The 19,387-nt window shown below is 42.9% G+C and overlaps 2 protein-coding genes across 4 annotated transcripts in view; one reads left to right on the top strand and one right to left on the bottom strand.

Annotated features, from left to right (window-relative positions):
- The window catches only part of LOC109416059 (leucine-rich repeat-containing protein 40), a 23,349-nt gene extending 11,215 nt beyond the window's left edge, over positions 1-12,134 (top strand). For 2 of the 3 annotated variants that reach the window (XM_029867660.2, XM_019690021.3), the window contains exons 3-7: positions 1,093-1,296; positions 1,380-1,503; positions 1,578-2,232; positions 11,311-11,691; positions 11,756-11,979. In XM_029867660.2, the coding sequence (XP_029723520.2) occupies positions 1,093-1,296; positions 1,380-1,503; positions 1,578-2,232; positions 11,311-11,691; positions 11,756-11,861 (1,470 nt within the window). In that variant the 3' untranslated portion in view covers positions 11,862-11,979. Of the gene's footprint in view, positions 1-1,092; positions 1,297-1,379; positions 1,504-1,577; positions 2,233-11,310; positions 11,692-11,755 lie in introns of all 3 variants that reach the window. The other variant, XM_029867659.2, reaches the window with a different exon arrangement.
- LOC109416060 (uncharacterized) overlaps positions 12,016-19,387 on the bottom strand; it is a 21,570-nt gene continuing 14,198 nt past the window's right edge. Inside the window, exon 4 of the mRNA XM_062847278.1 lies at positions 12,016-12,589. Coding sequence (XP_062703262.1) covers positions 12,016-12,589 — 574 coding nt within the window. The remainder of the gene's footprint in view (positions 12,590-19,387) is intronic.

Here is a 19,387-nt window from a genome sequence, read left to right as displayed (position 1 = left end):
TCGAAAGGTCAAAAGGTCGAAAATACAAGTGGTCAAAAGGTGGAAAGGTCAAAATGAAAATGTAACTAGGACAAAAGGTCGAAAGGACGGTGGGTCAAAAGGTCGAAAGGTTATAATAAAAATTACTACATCAAAACGTCGAAAGGAAGAAGATATACACTCAGCGAAAAAAAACTAGCGAAATTCATCGAAATACCTTATGAAAATTTGCTATAACTAATTCTTATGGATGACATAAGAATACCTTATGAAAATTGATCGTGCTTGCTATGACAAATTTCATAAGATAGACTTATGAATAGAACAAAAAAATCTTAAAATGATGCAGACTGGATTCGATCCATGAACGTCGGGATCACCGAGCCCGAGCTTTATCCACACGGCTACCGACGCTTGAGAATACCATGTTGCTAAACATGAATAAAAGACAAGCTGTGAAACGATTTTACGTCATAGAGTGACCTTATGAAATACATCCGAATCATTATGAATTATTTAAAGGCCGTTTCATAAGTTGGGCCTTATGGAAATCTTAAGGATATTTGGCTGAGTGTAGTGTAACATTGTGCTTGTTATACAATATACAAGTAAACGCAATAGCAGGCAAAGAAAGTCCTTCATTTTAAAACTGTGGAAGTACCAAAAGAACACTAAGTTGAAAAGATGCAGGTCAAGTTGCAATGATAACGTTAAGTAAGAAATAAGACGATTAAAAGGATTTAAGATCATTTTCGGTCATTTTTTTCCTTTAGACCTTTCGACCTTTTGACCACTTGTCCTTTCGACCTTTTGTCCTATTTATTTATTATTTCGACCTTTCGACCTTTTGATCATCGACCTATTAACCGTCGACCTTTTGACCTTCGACCTTTTGTCCTACAATTGTGAGGTACTTATGTATTTGAAGTTTTCTAAAGTTATTAGGTCACAATTATCACATTTTTTTAGGAACAACTATATGTCATCATTTAAAAGGAAAACCACGTATATAATCAATGAATAATTTCAATTATAATCAACAGTTCCATCACAACAAACAAATACTACATAACCCAACTATCCAAATGCTTTCCCTCGTATAATCCATTCCAGCTTCAAGATAACGCACTAATCAGCCTCCCGGATGGCATCGGTTGCCTGAGCAAACTAACCAAGCTAAACATTAGCCGTAACAAGCTCATCGAGCTACCGGAGAGTTTCTTCGAGCTGAAGGAACTGAAGGTCCTGAACCTGTCGCACAACGACTTCGCCGAAATCCACAGCAACGTGAGCGATCTGATCATGCTGGAAGTGCTGGTAATGATGTTGACCTGACTCGGAATTGGCTTTGATTTAACAGTAACTTGTAACTTGTCTCCTCCAATCTCTACGCTTGGTAGGACATTTCCTTTAACAGCCTTAACTCGCTTCCCGGCGGCATTGGGTTCCTGGTGCGTCTCCAACAGCTAACGCTCAATAACAACCGGCTCACAGAGCTACCGAACGATATTGTCAATTTGAGAAGTAAGTTGTGCAGTACGCTCCGCGCTATAGTGTTTCCTCATCTAGCTGTCTTTTTTTTTCTCGTATCTCGACAGACCTCCACAAGATGGACCTGGCGAAGAACGATCTGAAACAGCTGCCACCGGTGATGGGTGAGCTGCGCAAGCTGGAGTGTCTGTACGTGCAGCACAACGACGTGGGGGAGTTGCCGGACTTCACCGGGTGTGACGCCCTGAAGGAGATTCACATTTCGAACAACTTTATCAAATCCATTCTGGCGGATTTCTGTGAAAATCTACCGCAGCTGAAGGTGCTAGATCTTCGGGACAACAAGATCGAGAAGCTGCCGGACGAGATATCGATGTTGGCCAGCTTGACGCGGCTGGATTTGTCGAACAATTCGATCAGCAGTTTGCCGTCCTGTTTGTCGACGCTGGCTCACTTGGTGAGTCTGCAGGTGGAGGGCAATCCGATTCGGTCGATTCGGCGGGATATCATACAGTGTGGTACGCAGCGGATTTTGAAGACGTTGAGGGAGAGGGATGGACCGGGGAAGGGGGTCGAAAATGTAAAGGCACCGTTTGAGGAGAGCACGTTTCCGGATGTTTACCAGATGAAGAAGGGACGGTCGATGATTGTGAGTAACAAGAACTTGATTGATATTCCGGAGCAGGTTTTCCTGGACGCGTCGGAGGCATCGGTTTACAATGTGGACATCAGCAAGAACAAGCTGGGAGAAGTTCCATCGGGGTAAGTAGGGGTGGGGGAATTGAACGGTCATCTAGCCAACAAGGTTTATTCGTGTGTGACTTATACCTGCTATGTCATGTGCGAACTTTGTGTTGTTTAATGAACTTTCAGGGACCTTCGGGTCTCATGCCAGTCTCATGGGGTTTCAGGGGGTCTAGGGAGCTCCAGGGGTCTCAGGAGCGTTTCAGGGCGTCTTAGGGCGGATCCAGGAGGCCTGAGGGACGCTTCAAGGGGTATCAGGATTTCACATGAGTTCCAGAGGGTTTCATGGGAGTTTCAGGAGGTTTCAGAGGCGTTCCAAGGAGAACCAGAACATCTTAGAAAAGTTTAGGTAGTACAGGGAGGGCTCAGGAGCGTTTTGGGGACGTCTCAGGTGGTCTCAGGGGTGCCATTAGGCTCCAGAGCGTCTCAGGGGCGTTGTAGGGGTCTCAGGGGAGTTTCAAGGGCATCCCAGGAAGTCTCAAAAGCGTTTGGAAGGGGTCATAGGGGGCTTCAGGGAATACCTGGAGGTTTCAAGAGAGTTTCAGGTGGTCTTAGGGGCGTTTCAAGAGGCTTTGCAAACCAATTTTTTTTAATACTTAAGCAAAAAAAGAAATTGCTGAATTACAGCAAAATTTTTGCTGAATTTCAGCACAAAGTTGCTGATCAACTGTCAAATTTGCTGGATGGTTCAGCAAGTTGAAAAATAATTGCTGATTCTCAGTAATTCGTATTGCTGAATGCAATCAGCACAAAAAGCATAGTTTACTGAATACCAGCAAAAAAAAATTGGCAGTTTAGGGAGTCTCAGGGGGGCTCCAGGAGGGGGTCTCTAAGGCACTGCATAAGGTCACAGAGGATTACAAGGAGTCGCAGAGGGTTTCAGAGGCGTTCCAGATCGCTTAACGGGTTTAAGAAGCCTCAGTAACGTTTCAGGACGTCGAAATGATTTCTGGAGGAAACCTGGAGGTCTCAGCAGCGTTTCAGGCCATCTCCGGCTTTGGAGATACACGAAGGTCTCAGATGCTTTTCAGAGCGCCCAGGGGATTCCAGGGAGGTTCCGCGGGGTCTCAGGAGGTCTCAACGAAATTCCAGGTTGTCTCATTGAAGTTCCAGCTGGTCTCATTGGTGTTTTAGGAAGTCTGAGGGAAGTTTGAGGGTGTCCAAGAGGAGTTCAAGGGGATATCTGAAGGTCTCAATAGCGTTTCATGGGTTTCAGAGCACTGCCTGGAGGTCTCAGGAGCGTTTCATGGGGCCAGGGGTGCCAGGGAGCTTCCGTGGGGTCTTTTGGAGGTCTCAGAATGTCTCAATGGAGTTCCAGGTGGTCTCATTGGTGTTTTAGGAAGTCTCAGGGTCCATTCAGGTAGGATCCATTTAGGTAAAATCTATTTAGGTCCCTTCATTTAGGTAACGTTACCTAAATAGAATTTAATTGTGTTCAGAGCAGTTGGAGTACTCAGGATTACAAATAAAGTTGGTTTACGGCAAAAAAAAGCAGAATTGAGAGTTTTGGGATGTTTACGGAGTGTTTAAGGATTGAAGGAGTATCCGAAAACTCCGCGGAGTTAAGGCCATCTGATCTACAAGCGTAATCAGCGATCTTTTGGAGCATTTTGAATGGAATTTATGTTCTATCAAGTGGTGGGTTCTATGAATGAATAGGAATATCTGAGAACTCCCTGGAGTTAAGGCCATCTGATCTACAAGTGTAATCAGTGATCTATTGGAGCATTACAAATGATATTAATGCTTACACTGCCTCATGTAGCTATGTGCTATCAAGTGGTGAGTTCATTGTCAGCTTGAGGATATCCAAGAGCTTCCTTGAGTATAGGTCATCGGATCCACTAACGTATTTGGTAGTCTCTAAGTTTTGAGTTCGAAGAATCTTTAAGGGTCTCCAAGAATTCCCTTGAGTGTAGGTCATTGAATCTACGAGGACTACTTGTTGTATCTAAGAGCATTAAGAATGAGGTTTATACTCACACAGCCCCAGGCATCTATGTTCTATCAAGTGGTCGGATCTATGATTGAATAGGAATATCCGAGAACTCCCTGAAGTTAAGGCAATCTGATCTACAAGTGTAATCAGTGCTCTATTGGAGCATTATGAATGAAATTCATGCTTACACAGTCTTTTGTAGCTATGTGCTCTGAAGCTCCCTAAAACCCTCCTAAAGCCTCCTGAGACGCCTTGAAACACATTGAAAGCCCTTGAAACGTTTGAAACGCTTTAAAACGCCTCTGAAACTCCTATGAAACCTACGTGAAATTCACCTGAGATCCTCTGAAGCCCCTATAACTCTTCTGAAACCTCCTGGGACGTCCTGAAACGCATTAAAACACCCTGAAATGTTTTGAAACACTTTGAAACGCGTTAAATCCCCTTTAAAACCTCCGTGAAATTCACCTGAGAGCCTCTGAAGCCCCCTAAAACCCCTGTGAAACCTCTTCAAACACCCTGTAACCTTCTGAAATGCCTTGAAATGCATTGAAAGGCTTTGAAACGTCTCTGAAACCCCCATGAAATTTCTGTGAAATTCACCTGAGAGCCTCTGAAGCCATCTTAAGCCCCCTTCAACCTCCTGGAACACCCTGAAACGCCTTGAAACGCATTGAAACGCTTTGAAACTCCACTAAAATCCCTATTAAACCTCCGTAAAATTCACCTGCGACCCTCTGAAGACACCCTTAACCCTCTTGAAACCTCCTGAAAGGCCATGAAATGCCCTGAAACGCATTGAAACACATTGAAACGCTTTGAAACGCCTCTGAAACCCCCATGAAACCTCCATGAAACTCTGCTGAGAATTCCTAAAGCCACACAAAATTTCTCTGAAACTACCTGAAACGCCTTGAAACACCTCTGAAACACAAATTGGATCCGTGTGAAACGCACCTGAAAACCTCTAAGCCCCCTAAAATACCTCTGAAACCTCCTGAAACATACTGAAACGCCTTGAAACGCTTTGGAACGCCTCTGAAACTCCCATGAAGTTCACCTGAGGGCATATGCTCAAGCAACACACATGTTATATAAAAGTAACGACAGCGCAAGTTTTGGTTGTATAGAAGTTTATTTTACGTTATTTCAACACAATGTTAGAATTCCGTCAAATAAACTTCTATACAACCAAAACTTGCGCTGTCGTAACTCTATTATAACATGTGTGTTGCTTGGGTGAAGTCCCCTAAAAGCCCTCTGAAACCTCCTGAACCGCCCTGAAACGCCTCTGACCCCCCCCCCCCCTAAAAACTCCCTTTAAATCTCTCTGACCCTCCCCCCATTATATCTGAAAGCTTTTACCCATCCCCACCACCCCTTCTTTTTGCATCTGAAAGCCACTTGCCCTTCTCAAACTACTTTGCAACCTTGAAATCCATGCTGGTTGAGCTGATTGTGGAAACGACCGACGGATTGGCAGAGTTATCCCTCTATGGTTGGCTTTTCGGTCCGGATAAATTATAAGCGGGGTGATACTATTTCATCCGACGTTTCGACCCTTGGTTTGGGCCTTCTTCAGGGAGGTTATAGGGATACCGCTACGTTTGTATCGCCAAGCAACCGGCGATACAAACGTAGCGGTATCCCTATAACCTCCCTGAAGAAGGCCCAAACCAAGGGTCGAAACGTCGGATGAAATAGTATCACCCCGCTTATAATTTATCCGGACCGAAAAGCCAACCATAGAGGGATAACTCTTGAAATCCATTAAGGTAATGAAATGAATCCATTTAGGTAATGAATCCATTTAGGTAATGAATCCATTTAGGTAATGAATCCATTTAGGTAATGAATCCATTTAGGTAAAAATTTTATTTAGGCGGTCCCGACTCGTTACCTAAATGGTGGTTCGGGTGTATCGAAGGGGAGTTCAAGGGGATACCTGATGGTCTCAGAAGCGTTTCTTGGGATGTCAGAGGGCTTTAGGCGCTACTAAGAGGTCTCTAGGGCGCTTCAGTAGGGTTCAGGAGATTTTCAAGGGCCCCAAGAGTTTTCAGGAGGATTCTAGGGACGTTTCAGGGGGGTACCTGGAGGTTTCCGGGGCGTTTCAAGGTGTGTCAGGGAATTTCAAGGAGGTTCCAGTCTCTAGAGTGTTCCAGATGTATTCCAGGGGTATTTCAGGGGGTCTTATGGGCGTTCCAAGAGGTCCAATGAGGTTCCATGGATGTACGTTCCATGGGATTTCAGGGAATACCAGGAGGACTCAGGCGCTTCGGTGCGTTTCAGGGGTCCCGGCAGATTTCAAGAGATCTCATCGGCACTCAATGGAGTCTCATGGGCGTTTAGGGAGCCTCAGGGGTTTCAGTGAGATTCCTGGAGGTCTCTGGAACGCTTCATATATTGTAACGCTCATGAAATTCCCATAATCACTTTGAAATTCCCCTGAAGGCTCTAAAACTCCTGAAATATCTCCAGAAGTCCTTAAGCCCCTTGAATTGCTCCTCCATAATCCCATTGATACGCCCTTAAAATCCCCGTAATCCATTTGAAATGCCCGTGAATCATCTTGGAACAACCTGAAAAGGCTCCTGAAACTTTCCCGAAACGAACCCTTGAAACGCTTCTGAAATGCATCAAAACTTTCCTGAAGCCTTAGTGATTCCATTGAAACATCCTTGCCCTTTAGGAAAGCCCTAAAAAAATCCTGGAACCCTCTGAAACTCTCAAAAATGCCACTGAAAAACGCCCTTCAAACCTCTTGTAGTGCTCTTTAACCCTTTGAAGCCGGGTAGTTTCACCACTGCTGCTACAACCTCACTAACTTCGAATACGTTTGTTATGTTCGGATTCACCACTGGGCTAATGAGATCGCTCCTGAATCGCTTTTAAAGCTTCTTGTTATCCCATTGAAACGCCAACAAAAACTGTCGGAATGCCCTTGCATCAACCCCTTGAAATGTCCCTGAAGCCCCTTGAAATTCCTTTTTTTGGGCTCTTTGTGAACTACCTGGAAGCCCAGACGTGCCATCTGAAATGTGTTTTTTATGGATTAGCTGCTTTAGGATCATAGTTTTGTTTCTTTTAAGGAAGTGACAGGGAGCTTTCAGAGGACTTTAGAGCCGTTTCAAGGCGTTCTAACTTCTAAGCCAAGGGATTTTCTGGGGCTTTCGAGGAGCTTCAGGGTCTTTCAGGAGAGCTTTGAGGAATCTTCAGATGAATTTTAAGGAGTTTCAGCGGGCTTCACAGGATTTCGGGGCGTTTCATTGGGCTCTAGGTGATCTCAGAGTATGAGAGTTTAAATTGAGGTTATGGGGGTCCTAGGGGAGGTTCACAAGAGTTCAAGGTTTTTCAGTGGGTTTTTAGGGAATTTTAGGGAATTTTAGGGAATTTTAGGGGAGTTCCAAGAGGCTTCAGGGGCTTCATGATAGTTTAGGAGAAGTAAATTGGAATCACATGATGGTTTCAGATAACTTTCAAGGCTTTTATCAGGGGCGGGAGCTGTAAAGGCTTTTAAAAGATCTTTGAACGAACGTTTTGAGTGGTTTCAGGACTATTCAAGTTTCAGGAGACTAAAAGAAGCTGGAACCTAGGGGTGTTTCAGAGGAGTTTCAAAGCGTTTCTAGGCGTTTCAGGAGGGTTTTGGAGGAATACTGAGGGATTTCAGAGGGGCGCCATGAGATTTCAGAGGCCGTTAATAGAATTTAGAAAAAGCTTACGAGGGCCTCAGGGAATTTCCAGAATGCCTGAATCTCGATTTGTTTCCAGGCGAGGGTTTAATGAGTTATCAGGGATGTGTCTGGGGTTTCAAGAAGCATCATGGGCTTTCAAAAGAACTTTCGAGGAAGCTCCAGAGGAGTTTCAAGGTGTTTCTAGGCATTTAGGAAGTAACAGGAAGTTTCAGGGGGCTAAAGGAAAGTATGAGATGTTTCCTGGGAACGGAAGGGCGGTGTCAAATGGATTTCAAGGCTTTTAGAGGATTTCAGGAGGGAATTGATCAACATATACACTAATCCAATAAATTGAAACAGGGCTTAATCTCATACATTAATACATTGAAGTAATATTTCAAATGAGGGAACTTAGTTCGCATGAACAGACTTTACTTCATGGTGTTTGGGAAAGGGCCAAAACAAATTTTTGAAGAGTGTAACAGGAGAGGTTCTAGGTGGATTTAGAGGAGCTCTAGGTGGTTTGAGGGGCGATTCAGAGGCATTCCAAGGCGTCTCAAAGGGTGACAGACGGTTTCGCGAGGTCCAAGACATGCTTCAAAGGGTTTCAGGGTTCATTGAAACGCCCTCCGCAGTTCTTTGAAAATTTCCTGATACAACCACTAAAAGCCTAAGTTTCTTAGGGTTCCATGGGATTTTGTGGGAGTATCAGAAGCGGTATCAAGGGTTTCAGAAGCTTTATGGAGCATTTAGAGGGTTTCAAGAGCGTTCTAGGGGCAGCTTAAGGGGTGTTACAGGGGGCTTGAGAGGATTTCAAATGGATTTCGGAGGCATTTCAGAGGATTTTGTAGAATTTTCAGCTGGATTCAGGGGCATTCCAGGAGGCGTATCATCGGGCTGCAGAGGTTTCTCGGCGATTTTCAGAGATATTACAAGAGGTTCCAAGGGCATTTTGGGAGGTTTCGGAGGATTTCTGGGGTACATAAGTGACCCGATTTTGTCAGCCCCCTTTCGTAACACATTTTTTGCTTTCCTGAAAAACCTAAATAGTTTTTTATACTTTTTATCCCTCTATGTTTTGCATTTCAGCTGTAGTTTGATGATAAACATTAAAGAATTGGTTAAAGTTTGTCCGAAAGATAATGAGAGCAAAAAGTTTGTCGTAGAATGGGCTGACAAAATCGGGTCCTTACTGTATTACAAGGGACTCAAGGGGGCTTGCAGAGGCATATCAGAGGGTTCCAAAGGTTTTTTCAGCAAATTATGGAGGTGTTGCTTTTAGGATGTATCATAGGGGCTCGGTTGCGTTACATGGGGTCTGATAAGGTTTCAGGGTATTTCGAAGGCATTTCAGGATGTTCCCGAGGCAGTGCAGGACGTTTCAGGGGTGGTTTAGGTAGGATTCTGCGAGCATTTTGAGAGGCTTCAAGAATTACCCGGCCATTACACGAGGTTGCAAGGGCCCATATAGCCGTGGCGGTAAACGCACGGGTATTCAGCATGACCATGCTGAGGGTGACGGGTTCGATTCCCGGTCGGTCCAGGATCTTTTCGTAAAGGAAATTTCCTTGACTTCCTTGGGCATAGAGTATCTTCGTGCCTGCCACACGATATACACATGCAAAATGGTCATTGGCAGAGGAAGCTCTCAGTTAATAACTGTGGAAGTGCTCATAGAACACTAAGCTGAGAAGCAGGCTTTGTCCCAGTGAGGACGTTACGCCAAGAAGAAGAAGAAGAAGACGAGGTTGCAAGGTTCTCAATGGTTTTTGTTAGCATGGCAGAGGGTTTCGGAGAATTTTCAGAGGGTTCCTGATGCGTTTCTGGAGGTTTCAGGGGTACTTTTAGGGGTTTTGGAGGATTGCAGGTATGTTTCAAGGAGTCTGAGAGGTGTTAGGGGTTTCCGTAGGCGTTTCTTCAGGGAGTTCCAGATTCCAGGGTCCCAGGGAGTTTCAAGCACCCCTGATAACCCACTGGCATATAGAGAATTCGTAACGCTACTGAATCCAACTAAAAGTCATCCTAAATCACCAGAAATGCATCGAAAACCCCTGAAACCCCTGAAAAACCTCTGTGAAGCCCCAGAAACTTCCCTGACTTAAGTAGTGCCTCTGAACCCCAAAAAACTTCCTTCAACCAGTAAAAGCACCTCTAAGAACATCATGAAAACTCCTGAAACTTCTCTTGAAAATCTGCCTAACGTCTTGAATCCCTTATGAATCCCTTGTAGCGCCCCTGGAACCCCCTTTAAAGCTCACGAAAACTCCAAATAACCCCTTCTAACCCATATCAGTGCCCCTAAGATACACGTGAAACCTCCTGAAATTTCCCTGAAAACTCCGGAATTTACCAAACGAAAAAAGGCAAAAGATGCCCCGTGGTGCAAGTTTTGATAAGTGGCGCCTTAACTTTTCACTGCTATACACTGAGATCTAAATAATGAGTCGGGATGTCAAATGGATTACGTACTTGAATTCATTACGTAAAAAGATTCAGTTTTTCACTCAAAAAGAGTTCATGCCTTTCTATTGCAGTTTACTTCGAAATATATACAGTATTATCAAAATAATATATGAGATCGTTAGGCCGAAAACGTTATTAGGTCAAGAAGGTCATTAAGCCGAAAATGTTGTTGGGTCGAAAAGGTCACCAGGTCGATATATCGTTTAGTTAAAAAGATCGTTTGGTCGCAGAATATTGATACATCAAAATGTTTTTTGGCCGAATAGGTCACTAGGCCGAATATGGATGACCAGGTCGAATTGTTATGACTTAGAGGTTATTCAATCGAGTAGGTTATAAGGCCGAATAAATCATACAGCCGTATGTATCCTGCCGAATAGGCCATTATTTAGACCGAATAGGCAGAATGGATCTTTTAGCCGAATAAGCCGAATGGGCCAAAAAGGTCGTTAAACCGAAAAAGCCATTAGGCCGGATATGTCATTCAGAATAGGTTATTAGGCCGAACTGGCCCATAGGACGAAAAGGGCATTAGATTGAATATTATATGACCAAATTTAGTCATATAGGAGTTATAGAAGCTATTGAAAAACATGTGTGCTATTAGGATAGGTCATTACGCCGAAGCAGGTCATTTAGCCGTTAGGCCGACCAGGTCATTAGGCTGGATAGGTCATTAGATCAAATAGGGTGCTTCCGAAAGTAACATTTTGATGACCAAGTAGTCTTGTAGAGGTTTTGAAAACCGGCATAAAACTTTATACCTTTTATTTTGTTTAATGATGGTTTTTAGAATCTCTTCTAATAAAATTGACAAAAAAGTGTTACTTAAATAGATCATTAGATCAAATAGGTCATTGGGCCGAATAGGTGATAACGCCGAAAAGGTCATTAAGATGAAAAGGTTCTTAAAGAAACTAAGATAGTATTTCGGGATTATACGCATTTTGATAAGCTAGGAGATGTTGGCTAGAGGAGATGTAAAAAAGTGCCCGATTCTACATAACATTTGCTTCATTTCAGCATCACAAATCTGGCAGATCAGCTAACGGAGCTAAACATCAGCTTCAACTTACTCAAAACGATCCCAATGTTCTTCTCGAGGTTCGAACGGATCAGCTACCTGAACGTTTCGAACAACTTACTGTCCGACCTGCCGGAAGTCGTTGGTCTGTTGGTAACGTTGCGTGAACTCAACGTAGCCAACAACCAGCTCAAGCGCATCCCTCCGTGCGTCTACGAACTGAAAGGGCTGGAGATCCTGTTGGCTCGGGACAACAAGATCGAGGAAATCGATGCCACCGATGCGGGTCTGGCCGCACTGCCCCGACTGGCAACGCTGGATTTGGCCAACAACAACATCAAGCAGGTTCCGCCGGTTTTGGGACTGTTGAAGAACATCACGTAACTACAATTGGGTTTGACCTAAAAAGATCTCGGTTTTCAACGGTATTTCTTTCAATTTCAGAACTCTGGAACTGATCGGAAACGGCTTTCGGCAGCCGCGTCACCAGATTCTGGAAAAAGGAACGGAATCCATCATGGCTTACCTGCGGGATCGCATACCCACTTAGGGACGCGCCGTACTTGCCGCCGCACGCCTAGTCGCACCTGAGATTACGTATTACATATAGTAGCTTGCATGCTTTTAGTCCCTCGCTAGAGGTAAAATACAACCATACTAAAGAGATATTAGGGCATTTTTGTATACATTCTTAGAATACTTTATTATTGATAGAAGCACACCGCTTTGGGACACGATTCGTAGCAGAATTGGATCGTTAGCCTAAAATTTATCGTCGTTGAGCTGGGAAACATAAAGGCATGGAAACGTGCCGCTAGTACAACCTCCGAGGGTTTTCTTTCCTTCCGAAAGCCTGACAGGAGCTGCCCGTCCAGCGGGCAGCCTTTATCGTCCAAGAGCCCCAGTGACTGATCACCCGAATAAGCAACCAAACTGTGCGGTACCAAGTCGAAGTCCGGATGGGATGACCTTATTCGCATCTCCAGCAACTGTCCCAGGGTGGCTTCGAACACTTCCGCTTGCGTTTCCACGTCAATGAGCTCGGTGGTGACGCCCTTAGCCACCTTGGACGTTCCATTGCGAACTTCCGTCAGGCCGAAGCTGAACGACTGACTGTGCGGGATGAAGTCCACGGTTGACTGCATGGGGAGATTGTTCATTAGGTGAGTTACGTTGGCGGAATCGAAGTGGTGGATGCAGCCCATTTTGAGGAGGCGATCGGCTTGCGTTCGGACTACCGGATGCTGCTGAATGTACACGTAGGCGAACACCAGAAAGCTGAAAAGGAACGAATTAGTCATGGGTCATTGTTCAGGTATGATTTAAAAAGTTAACAGAAAATTAATGTTTGCATTCAAGATATTCGATATGCTTCCGTAACTCGCGAGGTTGGCCACCACCACCAGCACCAGGTGGTGATAATTGGGGAAGGAAAAAGGGAGGTAACAAAAGCGTTTCAGGGGGTTCTAAGAGGTTTCAGCGGGGTACCAGGAGATCTCATGGGCGTTTCAAGGGTGTTTCAGAGGGAACCCAAGAGGTCTCAGGGATTTAAGGGGAGGCCATTTCAGTGAGTCTCGGGGGGGGGGGGTGGTGGTTCCAGGAGGCCTAAGGCGGGCATCCAGGAGTCTCAAGGGCAGAGATGGAATCCTTCTCAGAGCAAAACAAGAGAACATAAAATCATGCACCGCGCTCCCGCATCCAAAGCTAGAGCGTCTTCTCTCAAAGGCACTTTGTGCTCACTGGGGTTAAGAGAAGCTTGTTTATGCTTACAAATCAATTTTTAACAAGCGTACAAGTGATTCATCTGTGGATCGCTATTGTCATGCCCTGCGAACGGGGCGAGTATACCACAAAAAGAACCAGTGTTATTGTTGAACAACTTTCCGGGAGCCTCAAAAATGAGGCACAAAAATGTTTCCCTTTGTGCTGTTTCTTGTGACTCAACGTTCCTTTTTGTTTTTCACATGTTGCCTCTTTGTGCTTTGCTCTCGTGCAAGCGATAGCGGTGGGAGCGTTCAAAGATAAAGAGAACAAAAAGGTGCATTTGAGGCACACCGTGGGAGCAAATGACAAGCCTGCTCAAGGGGATCCAGGGAGGTCCAGAAGGTATCAAGGGCATTGCATGGGGTATCAGGAGCTCTAATGGGATCCCAGGAGATTTCAGGGGGTATCAGGAGGTCGCAGTGGCGTTTATGAATCCCACAAAAGTCCAACTTATTGGACGCATTGGTTCAATTTCCCCAACATCGGAGAATAAAGAAAACGGGCTTCAAGGGTGTCTCAGGGGATCTCTGTGGTACAGGGGGCTCCAGGGAATCTCAAGGACACTTCAGAGGCATTTCAGGGGTCTCAATGCGGTTTCTAGGAAACGCTGGGATGCATCAAGGAGTCTTAGGGGCGTTTCCCAAGTAACACATGTTGTTATATAAGAGTTAAAAATTCATGTTTCATACTAAGTGGGTAGTATTTTTCTAGTAATATAGATTGGATATTCGACACCTATATAATCAAAACAGCGCAAAAAATGGCGGCTTATAGAACATCTTATAAGTTGTATAACATGTTTTGTAATTCACTCATAGTGCTAATAATTTTAGTCATGGTACGTGCCAACTAGCTTTCAAGTAATCATTAGTTGCAATTCTGTTATTTGCCCATCAGAGTAACTTCCAGAATACTATAATAATATAATCGCATCCATTAGTTATAATCAAGCTATTTTGAGGTTATACGACTGATAGAAAACATATACATTACATACCACTTGCATAGGATGTAATTAAGTTATACGAGAGTTATTTAATTTGCATAAAGCATTTTTATAATATGCAAATACGTGGGACGTAAAAATCATCGGTAAAAAAACAAAATAAAATTTGTGTCAATACCTACATGATTACATTGAGCTTTTCAACCAGGAGAATGAACTCCGAATGATGAAGTTAAATTATGCACACGGATAACAAATTATTAAATGGGACTTTCTGAGTAATGGTAGTCGTGTTTTTCTTGCGGTTTAAGATTTGTGGTGAAACTGCTGATTTTACTTCTCCACATTTCAAGCGCCATTGTAATGCATCGAGATAAAACAAAAATTGTTCCAAAAACAATCCCAATAATGCTTCTTTTTGGATATTTTTTCAAAACCACACGATGACTCAATATGGTAGATTCTCAATGAATCTTACAGTGCCGTACAAAAAATCCGAGAACTACTTGAATTTTGAACGAATTTACAAATAAGCCCAAGACACGTTCCTGATTGTTCTTAAGTGAAATTGGTAGTCTTTTAAACTAATCTTTGTTTGTATGATCATCACAATTAGAGGGAAATAATAATGTCAGCTTGTCTCATGACTTCATTGTTTTAGCCGGTACTATAATCAGAATGATTTTTCTAAGGAACATAAATATGTCTTTACATGTTACGCTTTGAAGTCAGTATTACTTAGAAATTACATCTTTAGAGCAACTCAATAACGAATTATGGAGGAACTTCTTATATACTTCAAAAAATACGTCAAAATAGCTTACTTTCAACATACTTATTTTTTGTGTTTAGCGAACATAAAAAACACACCAAAATAACTTAAATATAACTCACAACTATATCTTAGCAGAACCAAATCTGTCAAAATGTTAAAACACTTGTTTTGAATTGTGATGTTGTTTTTGTTAATGTTGCACGTACGCGTCGGATTTTTCAATAGTTTCCGCGAGATTTCGAAGTGCAGCCGTCAACAATCAAATAGTAATTTGTGTTTAGTGTTCGGAATTATCCGTGAACGATTTGGGAGGAGGAAATAAAGTGAGAGACGGACGGAAATCACTTTTTGCGGGAAAAATTGTTGAATTTATTCTCAACCATCTGACTGCAGCATCTGTTGTTCGTGCTGTGCAATTTCTTGGATCGAAAAAGTGGCCATGCTAGAGTTCCAATGCCTTTTCCACTGAAATGGTTTAAAATACAATGTGCGTATACGGTGCTACAGTTTTAGAGTTTACAGTTTCAATATTACATAGTGAATAAACATTTAAAACAACAATTGAGTAGTTCGAACGTTTAGGTTCTTGATATAGGTTGATACGGGTCCGACAAATTAGGCATTAGCATCTTTTTGGACTTGCCAACAGAGATTATAATGCCGGGTGTTGAAAGTATAACATCAGAGATAAATAGGAGAACTTACACGTCTCATTCCGATTTAGTGCTATGGCCTACTACGATTTGATCATGGGAATCGTGGAATGTAAGGTAATGTATTTTATGACGAAAATGTTAGTCGCTGTTTTAGCCTGCTTTAGTATTTGAAGCTTCATATTTGTCGTATCTTTGTATAATCAACGTAGGGTATGTGTGCCATCAGTAATCTCACGCTCCCATATTCATCTTATTCGAAAACAAGCGATTACGGCACCGATTGATTCCGTTCTTTTTGTTTTCATAGGTGCTCACTTCTAACAAAATATACAAAAATAGGAAACAAAACAAACAGCGCTTCAATCCTTTGTTTTTCGTAGGATGAAAATGGGAGCCACATGCTTAATAAGGGAACTGATACCCTATGTCATACATAGTTAAAACGATGTGCTATGAATGCAAATTTATGCTGTTTGTTTTTGGTCAACTTAATAGGCTCCTAAAGGCTTATCTCAATTTTTGCATAAATCGGTCAAGTATTGGTTAAAATGACATATTTACTCATTTTTCATGTATTCCTGTCAGGTAAAGCCCATAAAATAACTATTTGAAAAATTTAATATTTTTCAAAACTCTCCTTGTTTAGCACTCAATTTTAAAATAAATTTTGTTTACCGTGTATGTCAAACAGGAACATTTGTTGTCAAAAGTGAGCCAATGTGATTTCTTTTGCAACCCGTCGGTCCACTTTCGTTACGTCAAGGTTGACCTCGAAAGTCAAATAAGAACTGTTTACCATTATTTTGTTTTCGAGATTATTAGCTATTCTGTCATTGTTTTAGTTTGGAAAAAAATCTATTGAGATCAGAATAGCATGCTTCTTCGTGTTATACAACAAAATCGGGAAAATATTTTTCATTTTAGGAGCCTATTAGAACTCAAAAATAACTCAAGATGTATTCTGATACGCCTATAATTCATTTATAATACATTTCTTGAAAATTTTATTTCTCGAGATGTTTTCTGTGTTACTTGGGTTCAAGCTCAGGGGTACTTCAGGGTATCTCGGGGGTTCCAGGGGGTATCAGAAGTGCTTCAGGAGGCCTATGGGGTTCTCAGGGAGTTTACTTAGAGGGCTCAGAAGAGCTTAAAGGGGTTCCAGGGAGACTTCAGGGTGCTTCAGTGGGCCTCGGAGGCATTTAAGGGGTTCCAGTGGTCTATCAGGAGAATCTTGAAGCTTGGAGAATTCTTGATGACTTGAAGCTTTTCCGCGTGATTAAGTCGCTTGTGGACTGTTGTGCTTTGCAAGCTGACATCGAGTGCGTGTCACGCTGGTGTAATGTGAATGGAATGTAGATGAACGTGTCCAAATGTAACGCGATCACGTTCACACGTCGCCAGTCTGCTACTACGTTTGTTTATTCCCTCAACAACACGCCACTAAAAAAGGTTAGCTCGATTCAGGACCTCGGTGTGGTGCTTGACAGTAAGCTTCGATTCCATGATCATGTCGCGGTGACATCAGCAAAAGCATTAGCGATGCTCGGTTTCCTGCGCCGCAATACAGCTCAATTCGATAATGTGTATGCTTTAAAGCCCTTGTACTGTGCCTTAGTGCGAAGCGTACTGGAATACGGAGTTCAAGTCTGGGCACCATACTACGATGTTAATGCCAACCGTATCGAAAATGTCCAGAAACGTTTCATAAGGTATGCTCTACGGAATCTCGCATGGAACGACCCGGTTCAACTGCCTCCCTACGAGCAACGATGTGCACTAATAAGTCTACAACCGCTAGCAAGTCGTCGTATTATGCTACAAAGACTTTTCATTTTTGATGTCATCAAGGGCAATATCGACTGCACCTCCCTTCTCGAGAACGTAAGACTCTACGCGCCTACTCGTCAGCTCCGAAATCGGCAACTGTTGTGGATTCCTGGCCACCGCACTAACTACGGACTGTTTAACCCGTTGGATTGTTGCTGTAGATTGTTTAATCAAGTGTGTGACGTTTTCGATTTTAATATAAGTAAACAGAAGTAAACTAGTTTTTAAGAATAGGATTAAATTTTTTTTAAACAGTCTGTGTGACAATTTTTGTCAGAGATGTAGTAGCAAATAAATAAATAAATAAAAACCCGGAGGTCTCAAGAGCGTCCCAAGGGATCAGGAGGTCCACAGTCCAGGGGTCTCAGGGGCATTTTAGGGAGCCTCTGTCTCAGCCTCAGTCTCAGAAGAATACCAGTGGTTCCCTTGGGGTTTCAGGGGGTTACCAAGAGATCTCTAGGGCGTATCAAGGGGGTCACAGAGGATATCCGGGAGTACCGGGATGTCTCAGGGGCATTTAGGTGGGTCTCAGGGGTGTCTTAGGGGGTCTGAATGCCTTTCAGGGGGCTCTAGTGGGTCTCAGAGGCGCTTGAAGGGCATTTCAGGAAACCCCCAAGAGCACCCAGTGGTGCTTCAAAAGGTCTCAGGGGCGTTCCAGTTGGTTCAGTGGTGTTTCAGTGGAGCCAGGATGTTTCAAGGGGATTAAAGCATGCTAAAACCGCTCAGTACTAACATGTGTAAGATCTACTCATAAGTGCATAATTTCCAGACCACTGAAAAAATGTGTAACGGTTACACATTCATAAAATCAGCTTCTGCGTCCGCAAAATCTTGAAATTCGCAATAGTTTAGCAATCCAGTTAGGTTTACTAATGAGCTTGGTAAACAAAAATATCGACATTTTACTTCAAGAAGAGCGTACGTGTTGATTTTGTGAATGTGTAACTATTACACATTTTTGGTGTGGTCTAGAAATTATGCATTTATGAGTCGGTTTTAAATTTGTTAGTACTGAACGGTTTTTGCGTGCTTTAATCCCCTTGAAACATCCTGGCTCCACTGAAACACCACTGAATCAACTGGAACGCCTTTTAGACCCCTTGAAGCACCACTGAGTGCTCTTGGGGGTTTCCTAAATGCCCTTCAAGCGCCTCTGATACCCACGGTTTTAGCGTAAGGGGGTCTCTGGGCTGTAGGAGGTCAATGGGCTGTAGGAGGGACACATGGAGGTCTCAGGAATGTTTCAGGAAGTCTCAGGAAGTCTGGGGGCCAATGGAAAGTTTTACGAGTTTTAGTAGTTTCAGGAAGATTCAGGGAGTTCCAGGCCCCCAGGGGTTGAGAGGTCCATATGCAAAGGAGTGTAAGTAATTATTTTGTCGATTTTGAGTTCAGCATTTACAGAAAAAACATTCAGACTTGAAGCTTTTCAGCTTTTCAGAACTTTTTTAAGACTATTTTCACGATGATTAGAAAAATTACAATAAATTGGAAAAAAATGGGTCGATTATGGAACTCAATACATTTTGTATGGGAGAAAAAGTTGGTGAAAAACTTTAAAACTCATTTACCCGAAAGTAGGTTTTTGTCACTTACACCTGCACTGTACAGTATAACACTTAAGCGATTCTCGCTAACGATGGGTGTTCGGAGTAAGAGTTTGTTTAGAGTAACCTTTTAGTTTGATAGCCAAAATAAGACTGACTGCGCAGCGTTATCTTTATTTAGATGAAACCTTTTCGTGAGATGGCTACATCAGGAGAGACTACTGTTGTCTCTTTCTAGCAATGTCATTTGACATACACATCAGTTCTTCCCTTATCAGAATTCTGTCTAAACTTTTCAGAAATTTTGATTTTACGAAATTATATACCTTTTTAACTAAGACTTATCAAATTCGAACAATTAAAATAAACATTCCTAATGAACTATATAAAACTTTGATTTTCTTCAATTATAATTTCGAAAACACTTCATGTGCACTACTTAATTATACAGGAAATCCTTGTCGACCTTAGCCGTCCGTTTCCTTTTCGATCGCCGAATCACCGGCGTAGATTCCAAGCATGCAGCCGAACGGTTCCGCTTGCGAATGCCTTGTGATGATCTTG

This window comes from Aedes albopictus, chromosome 1 (genome assembly GCF_035046485.1).
Source record: "Aedes albopictus strain Foshan chromosome 1, AalbF5, whole genome shotgun sequence".
NCBI lineage: Eukaryota > Metazoa > Arthropoda > Insecta > Diptera > Culicidae > Aedes > Aedes albopictus.
This window is presented reverse-complemented; position numbering and strand designations above follow the sequence as displayed.